Genomic DNA, 8,832 nt, shown 5'->3' with positions numbered 1-8,832 from the left:
GCACAATTGCACTCATCTCACATGCTAGTAAAGTAATGCTCAAAATTCTCCAAGCCAGGCTTCAGCAATACATGAACCGTGAACTTCCTGATGTTCAAGCTGGTTTTAGAAAAGGCAGAGGAACCAGAGATCAAATTGCCAACATCCACGGGATCATAGAAAAAGCAAGAGAGTTCCAGAAAAACATATTTCTGCTTTATTGACTATGCCAAAGCCTTTGACTGTGTGGATCACAGTAAACTGTGGAAAATTCTGAAAGAGATGGGAATAGCAGACCACCTGACCTGCCTCTTGAGAAACCTATATGCAAGTCAGGAAGCAACAGTTAGAACTGGACATGGAACAACAGACTGGTTCCAAATAGGAAAAGGAGTACGTCAAGGCTGTATATTGTCACCCTGCTTATTTAACTTATATGCAGAGATAAACATAGAGGGTCTCAATTTTGGACATGTGCTTTAATGTAGAGAGGTTTCTTACGCCTTCCAAAATATTTTTCAGGAAATGACTAGTCAAGGTGAGGCTGAATCCTAAGCCCATTACATCTTGGGTCTGTCACTTTATCATTCAGTTCAGTCGCTCATTGTGTCCAGCTGTTTGCAACCCCATGGACTGCAGCAGCCAGGCTTCCTTGTCCATCATCAACTCCCAGAGCTTCCTCAAACTCAAGTCTGTTGAGTCGGTGATGTCATCCAACCATCTCATCCTCTGTCATCCTCTTCTCCTCCTGCCTTCAATCCTTCCCAGCATCAGGGTTTTTTCCAGTGAGTCAGTTCCTGGCATCAGGTGGCCAAAGGATTGGAGTTTCAGCTTCAGAATCAGTCCTTCCAATGAATACTCAGGACTGATTTCCTCTAGGATTGACTGGTCACTTCATGGCGAGTCTGTTTTCTGCAAGTGTCGGGCAGCGGTTCTGTAACCAGGCTAGATATGTCCTGAGAAGCTGGGGGAGGTGGGTTGAGCGCCCAGAGGGCGTTCTAAGATTTGGGGCTGGGGGATGGGCGAGCAGGAGCGAGGTCTAAGGGAGGCGGGTGAGCTAGGACCGGTTGCCTGGAGCCGGCTTGGGACTCTGTTGCCTGGAAACAGCCTTTGGCCTGGCACCTGGTGAGCGTCTGGCGAGGTGAGGCGGCGCTGTACTGACCGGACACAGCAGAGCCAAGGCCATGGCTGGACACCAGAAGGAGAAAGCGATCGCAGATGAGGTCCACCAGAACCAGATCCTGCGGGAACTGTACCTCAAAGAGCTACGAACCCAGAAACTCTACACGCAGTATCACGTGAATCCACTCCGCAAGGGTGAGGGGCGCTACCAGACGGAGGGAGGAAAAGAGGGAAGGAGCCGGCAGGTGTGCGGGGCAGGGGGTGCAGGGTGGAGCCCAGTAAGAGACACCTCCTCTGACCTCGCCCCTATTCTCAACATTTCAGAACTATGACTTTGGGGTTGGGGAGGGGGTCTCATTCCCCATCACGTCAAACAGATGTATTAAAATGCATCCACATCCTGATTAAATATTTTATTGTAACGAATTTGAAAGGTTCTTTATAAAATTGCTTTTGAAATATTTTGCAGGGTTTTGTGTTTTGCGTGTGTTTTGGTTTGTTGTTGATAAGTTAAAGGATTTCTTTCCATCTTCTTATATTGTCTGAGGACCTTCAGAAAATTTAAGGGGCACAGACTCAAGGCCCAATTAGTTAAATGCCCCCTAATTAAATGGCCCCACCCCAACTCTTCTCCCTTTGCACATTCCTGGGCCAGTTTCATCTGGTCCTGTAACATCAGCTCCCTCTAAAGGCCACTGAGTCTCAAATGGAGACCCAGACCCAAGTCCACAACCACCTCCCAGCTCCCTTTCCCTGGTTCATCCCGCACCCCTCTCCCACCTGTGGCTACTCCAGAAGATCTTGTTTTAAGCACAAGGCACCACAGCCACTCTTCTCTCCCTAGTTAGAAGCCTGGGAGTCATCCGCAGTCTCTCTCTCTCTCGCTCCACACAGCTCAGTAGGCACCGTACTGTTCCTTTCCTTAGCGTTTCTCTCACAGGACGGTTCCCACGTTCCTGCCTCAATGGGAGACGCCATCGCGCAAGACTGCGAATCCTCACTTAGCTCCGCCCTCTCTCCATCTGGCCTCCGAAGCCTTAGCAGGGCCCTCCTCACTCCTGCCTGCATTGATCTGATGCTTTCCTAACTCTCTTTCTCCCTCCAGGCCCAACCCTCCAACCCTCCCCTATACCATGGCTGGTGAGAGCTGTCTCAGAGGCCCCACAGCTTCTGAGCTGAGGTTTACCCTGATCAGAACCTAAGGCCCCTGTGGATGTGGTTCTGCTGCTCACTCAGCTTTATCCCAACTCCCCTCTACCCGCACCCTGTTCCTTTAATAAACATTTTAGTGTCTATTCTGCAGCACCCACAGGCTCTTTTCTGTCCCACCATATCTGAATGCGTGGAATTCCTAAATCACCATGCTATTCCCCCATCTCTTCACTTTCTCTTCTTTCTGAATTCTCCTCCAGCCCTTGTCGTTTGTCATTCAGTCATGTCCGACTCTTTGCGACACCAGGCTTCCTTGTCCTTCACCAACTCCTGGAGCTTGCTCAAACTCATGTCCGTGGAGTCAGGGATGCCATCCAACCATCTTATTCTCTGTCATCCCCTTCTCCTCCTGCCTTCAATCTTTCCTAGCATCAGGGTCTTTTCCAATGGGAAAAGACCTCCCAGTCCTGGACCTGATTAGCTGTAGTCCACTGCAGCCCAGCTGTGTAGAAGAAATGGATTGTCATTATTTTAAAATAAGATTTGCATATAGTTAGGGTATGCTGCTGCTGCTGCTGCTAAGTCGCTTCAGTCGTGTCAGACTCTGTGCAACCCTGTAGAAGGCAGCCCACCAGGCTCCCCCATCCCTGGGATTCTCCAGGCAAGAATACTGGGGTGGGTTGCCATTTCCTCCTCCAATGCATACCATGTGACATTTAAATATACATTTATACAGTGAAATAATTAGGTCAGTCATTTATTTAAGCATAACCACCTCCTCACATACTTACCTTTGGGGGTTGGGGGTGGGGGATGAGAGTACAGAAAATGTATATCTTCATTTTGCTTATGATAACCTGGTTTTCCTCTGGATCCTCCAACTACTAATTTCAAGAAAACCACTTAACATCCAATTCTGTTTAAGCTTGGCCCATTTCAACAATTTTCATAATCCCTTCCAGCAGTGTCCAGGCTTCCTAGGAAAGGTGCTTGGTCTCTCAGCTCACAATCGTCAGGCACATGATTAATATGATCCATTGGGATTAAGTGAGGAAATATTAGAATTTTTACTTATCATTATACTTATGTATAAAGAAAGAAATGATGCTTTGTTAATATAGGACAATAGTGCATAGAGACTATATCAATATACACATGTGGAAGTTTTTGTTTTTTTTTACTGGTAGGAGATAGGGATAAAACACATGGAGACCACTGGTTCCTTCTGGCCTCTGCTCACTTACTACTCCATTCCACCTAGCTCCCTCCACCAGAATTACTCTGCTTCTTGATATTTCTCTAACTCACCAAGCTCACTCTTGGATCTTCCCCCATGTATCTCACACAGCAAGTTTATTCAGGACTCTGCTCCTCTGTCTGTCTTTAGAGACACATCACCCACACTGTGCCCCACCATCAACATGGGTTTATCCATATAATGTGCTCTATGTGGTTGCGCATCTTACTTATATTTGCCTGATATTATACATCTGTTTATTGAGCATCACCACAAGTAGAGTGAAAGCTCGGGGAGAACAGGGACCTTCTCTGTCTTGTTCACAGCCCTACCTCCACTGCATCAGTAATTATGAGCTGAATAGATGTCTGTGCATCCTCCACCTGGTACCACATGGCCTCCTGGGTATATATCACTATCTCTGGCTGCCTGATACATCTGCAGCTCCATAGATCAGTCTGTCCAAGAGACCATTCCGAGATAATGGAAATGTTCTCTGTCTGTGCTGATCTGAATGGCAGCCAGTAGCCATATGTGGCTGTTGATCACTTGAAATGCAGCTGTGGGACTGATTTTTAATTGTATTAAATTTAAATTACTCAAATTCAAGTCTCCACACATAGCTGGTGGCCATCATCAGGACAGTGCCTCTCAGATTGTGAGGTCCTTGAAGATCCTATGCCCTAGTGCCCAGCGTAATATCTGACATTGGACAGACACTCAAAAAATGCTAAATGGGTACCCAGCATAGGGAGTGTCTTAGAAAGGCCAGGGAGAAACTTTTTTAACTTAAACCTATGATACTGTTTTTCTCCAGTTCACACAATCGCCAGAAAGCCCATGTCTTGGCATGATAACCTGGAAGAACCTGCAGATGGTAAGTCCAGGATTTGAGAATGATGTTGAGACAGAGACCGAGGCAGCTGGCTGGGAGACTCTCAGGGTAGTGGTTCCTTAGGGCAGGCCTCAGTCCTCTGTTCGATCATCTGAAAGCTGAATTCATACTGACAAAACTCACGAGAAACCAGCATTTTCAAAACTGCCAGTTTATTAACTGTCAAACCAAAAAACATGCTCCTCATGGCCCTGACATTACATTTGTTCATCCATCCAATACTTAGCTGATAACAAGCACAGGTTCTGGAGTTCTACTAACTGAGTTCAAATCCTGGTTCTGCCATTCATTAACTGTGTGACTTTGGGCACTTTTTTTTTTTTTTTTAACATTTCTGAACCTATTTCTTAGAGATGTTGTGAGAATTAAACAATATATTGCAAGTGTTTAAAACAGTATCTAGGGCCCCACGCTGCCCAGACTAGCAAACAATACAGTCAAGATGGCTAAAGGTGATCCCAAGAAATCAAAGGGCAAGATGACTGCTTATGTCTTCTTTGTGCAGACGTGCAGAGAGGAACATAAGAAAAACCCTGTCCCTATTTTGAGGTCCCTGTCAAATTTGCTGTGTTTTCCAAGAAATGCTCCGAGAGGTAAGAGAAGTCTAAATTCAATGAAATGGCAGAGGTGGATAAAATGTGCTATGATCGATAAATGAAGGATTACGGACCAGCTAAGGGAGGCAAGAAGAAGAGGGACCCTAATGCCTCCAAGAGACCACCATCTGGATTTTTCCTATTCTGCTCTGAATTCTGCCCCAAGATCAAGTCTATAAACCCTGGCATCTCTATTAGAGACGTGGCAAGGAAGCTAGGCGAGATGTGGAATAACTTAAGTGTCAGGGAGAAGCAGCCATACATCAACCAGGCAGCAAAACTGGAGGAGAAGTATGAGAAGGATGTCGCAGACTAGGTCTAAATGGAAGTTGATGGCGCCAAAGGTCCTGATAAAGTTGCCTGGAAAAAAGTGGAAAAGGAAGACAAAGAGGAGGAGAAGGAAGAAGGGGAGGAGGAGGATAAATTTTCAGAGCTGTTGATCTGTCTCCTTGTGAATACCTTAGAGCAGGGAGCGCTGTGATTGACACACCTCTCATCCAAGACGTGTCTGTTGCCCTCGTTAGGTTTAACTACCCGATTGGATCATGATCGTATCGTAGTCTCTCCAAGTGCTCTAGTAATTGCCAGCAGTTTACAGGAAGTGGCCGTGGGTATCTGGAGCACCTGGAAACTGTATCAAAGTTGTACATATATCCAAACATTTTTAAAACGAAAAGGCTCTCATGTTCTCCTCACTCTGTGCACTTTGCTGTTGGTGTGACAAGGCTTAAAGATGTTTCTCGCACTTTTTTTTTTTTTAATCTGTAAGGTGGTGTGTTAATTCTATGGTCATTGGCTAGAAATCCCGAGTTCTCAACTGTACATATCTATAGTTTGTAAAAAGAAGCAACCAAGGCACACTCTTGACGTCAAGCTCCTTGCTTGGTGTGGAGGCTGTGCGGGTGATGCCTTCTGGAGGGGCAGGCTCAGGGTGTGCACTGTGGGGCTGGACCTGTGAACACCGCAGTGGGCATCCATTTAGCTTCAGGTTGGCTTGTTTTTGTATATAGTGACATAGCATCCTGCTGCCATTCTTAGCTGTGGAAAAGGGGGCAGGGGTCAGCTGGCATGAGAAGTGTTTTGGATCCTTTTTAGTTGAAGTGCGGTAGTTTTAAACTGTTTTTAAAAAAAAAAACAAAAAACTGTAGAACTCTTGTCAGCAAAGCCAAGAGCCACAGCACCAGTGAAAGTTCAAGAACCTTCTATACTAAACACAATCTGCAACGTTCTGTTTTTTGTTTGTTTTTTTGTATGTTTAGAATGCTGAAATGTTTTTGAAGTTAAATAGTATTACGTTAAAAAAAAAAGTAGTACATAGTGATCGGGACATGTTATTAATATTATTTTCATTATTACCTGGTGATAGTCACTAGAATGGGGCTGGGAATGTCATACCATAGGCAAAGAGACAGACATGTAAATACCCAGGTAAACAGAGAGCTAGACTGGGATGGCAGCAGCATGGGAAATAGGTGCCCACCTCAGACAGTAAAGTTCTGGAAATTGCTCCTGGAGAAGGTGAGGTGGAGTATGTTAGGTGCAGAAGAATGTGGAAGGACATTCTGGTTACACGAGAAAGCACAGAAATGAGACACCAGCATGGCCAAGAACTGGGAGTATTTGGCATGGCTGTGATAATACAGGTAAGTGGGGCCACATTTAAGAATAGGGGAAGAAGATACTTGATAGGAAGCCTAACTCTGCTGACAAGCTTTTCTCCTTCCCCTCTACCTTCTTAGGGTGGAGTTTGATGGAGGAAGGGTTGGGAAATGGGGGTGGGCAGAAGGAGTGAGGATTTCATAGCATTGTGGAGACAGACAAGGAAATAGACTGATAGAGAACAAGGAAGTGAGATTTCCATCTGTAGTGGAGACACCAGCCTGGCTAGAGCAAAGTATACCAGCTGGGGACTTGTAGCAATAAGGAAAAAAGCAGGTGGTAAGGACTTCATTACAAGCCGCCTTGTATTCAGGATTAGATCGGCCCAGTGCCCAGTCCTTTATTTTTTAATTCCATTCTCGAACATCTTGCTGAGGTAGATGTCTTCCTCCCATTTTACAGATGAGCAAAGTGAGGCCCAGAGAAGTTAAACCACCTGTCAAGCTAGTAGTAGAAGGGCCATGAATGTCTGACTACAAGCCAGCTTCCTCCCTTTGTCAGACTACCTCCCTCAAACAGAGACTGCATAAGGTAGAAAATGAAATCTACTTAAGTCCTTAAGGTGTAGAGTTAGAAATATACCTGGTGTTGACAGCCATGCTGATTTCAATCCAGAAGGATCTGACCTCACTTCTTATAGTCCAGCTCCTCAGTCTCTTCTGCAGCTTCATTGCCCAAACTTGCTCATGCCCCAGGGCCTTTGTTCTTTCTGCCTGTGATGTGCTCCTCCTCTGCCTCTCTCAGGGCTGGCACCAGCAAGGCATCCAGAGAGGCCTCCCCTCGTCATCCTAAGTAGCCAGCCCTGCCTCCCCCTGCCCCCGGCCTACTCCTGTCTTCACAGTGTCCATCACTGCCTGCCTCTACGCGGTTTGTTTTTCTTTTTATTTCTAACTTTCCATTTTATATTGGAGTATAACCAATTAATAATGTGGTATTTCAGGTGCACAGCAGAGCAACTCAGCCACACATATACATGTATCCATTATCCCCCAAACTCCCCTCCCACCCAGGCTGTCACCTGACATTGAGCAGAGTTCCCTGTGCTATACAGTAGGTCCTTGTTGGTTACCCACTTTAAATACAGCAGTGAGTACATGTCGGGTTTGTTTTTATACTTGTATATTGCATCCCCTGACCCCCTCACCCAGTCTACATTACCAGGAGACCAGGAACCATGTCTATCTCACTCCGCTCTGCCTCCAGGGCCCAAACAGTGCCTGGCACAGAGTTTGTTCTCAACAGATGTTTGTTGAGAGATGCGTGGAAGAACCAGATGCCTGTGTCTTGTCTAGGCAAGCCTCTGAGGCTGGTGCTCTGCCTGCCAGGAGGATGTACCAGAGTCAAGGGCACAGCATCTCTCATTGGTCCCCAAACCTGACTCCTTTGTAACCCCTGCCTCATCTCCCAGCCAGGTTTCTAAATCTTATCCACCACGCTGCCCAGGGACCAAGAAAGAAATACCCAGAGACACAGACTGAAGGTCAAGAGATTGGATGGGATTCTGAGCCTTTGGTAAGTGGGTCTCCTTTACTTGGAAGATCAGGGGTAATCCAGTGGTGGTTAAGGAAACAGAGTTTGGAGCCAGATGCCTGGACTTTTCTGGCTACCATGTAATAGCTGTGTGACCCTGGGAAGTGACTAAGCTCTTTTGTGACTAAGATTCCTCTTAGTACAATGGAGATAATCCAGTATGTCTCTCATAAAATTGTTCCAAGGATTAGATAAGACAGTGCTTAGAACACAGTGCCTGGTACAAAGTGAATACTGCCAAGTGTGGATTAAACAAAGCTTGCTGATGACAGATGGCCTGAGTTTGCTCTCCCAGCTGTTAGTAGAGTGGTCTCGGGCATGTCACCTACATCTCCAAGTTCTGTCCCCTTCTCTGGAAAATGTGAATGCTAGTAACATATTTGTGTCATTGATTGGAAAAGCACCACTAAGTGCAAGGAGCCTGGAAATGCAGTCTTTAGCATCAGTTCAGTTCAGTTCAGTCACTCAGTCGTGTCCGAATCTTTGCGACCTCACGAACCGCAGCACACCAGGCCTCCCTGTCCATCACCAACTCCCGGAGTTCACTCAAATTCATGTCCATCAAGTTGGTGATGCCATCTAACCATCTCATCCTCTGTCATCCCCTTCTCCTCCTGCCCTCAACCTTTCCCAGCATCAGGGTCTTTTCAAATGAGTCAGCT

The 8,832-nt window shown here is 46.2% G+C and overlaps 1 protein-coding gene and 1 pseudogene across 2 annotated transcripts in view; both read left to right on the top strand.

Annotated features, from left to right (window-relative positions):
• Window positions 1–1,063: 1,063 nt before the first annotated feature.
• Window positions 1,064–8,832, top strand: part of FAM183A (family with sequence similarity 183, member A) — an 8,548-nt gene continuing 779 nt past the window's right edge. Inside the window, exons 1-3 of one of the 2 annotated variants that reach the window (XM_010862626.1) lie at window positions 1,064–1,296; window positions 4,308–4,367; window positions 8,049–8,152. In XM_010862626.1, the coding sequence (XP_010860928.1) occupies window positions 1,164–1,296; window positions 4,308–4,367; window positions 8,049–8,152 (297 nt within the window). In that variant the 5' untranslated portion in view covers window positions 1,064–1,163. The remainder of the gene's footprint in view (window positions 1,297–4,307; window positions 4,368–8,048; window positions 8,153–8,832) is intronic. The other variant, XM_010862627.1, reaches the window with a different exon arrangement.
• On the top strand, window positions 4,828–5,297 carry LOC105004962 (annotated as a pseudogene).

Source organism: Bison bison, unplaced genomic scaffold, assembly GCF_000754665.1.
Source record: "Bison bison bison isolate TAMUID 2011002044 unplaced genomic scaffold, Bison_UMD1.0 scf7180017864484, whole genome shotgun sequence".
Classification (NCBI taxonomy): domain Eukaryota; kingdom Metazoa; phylum Chordata; class Mammalia; order Artiodactyla; family Bovidae; genus Bison; species Bison bison.
The sequence above is the reverse complement of the archived record's forward strand: the minus strand, read 5'-3'. Positions and strand labels throughout refer to the sequence as shown.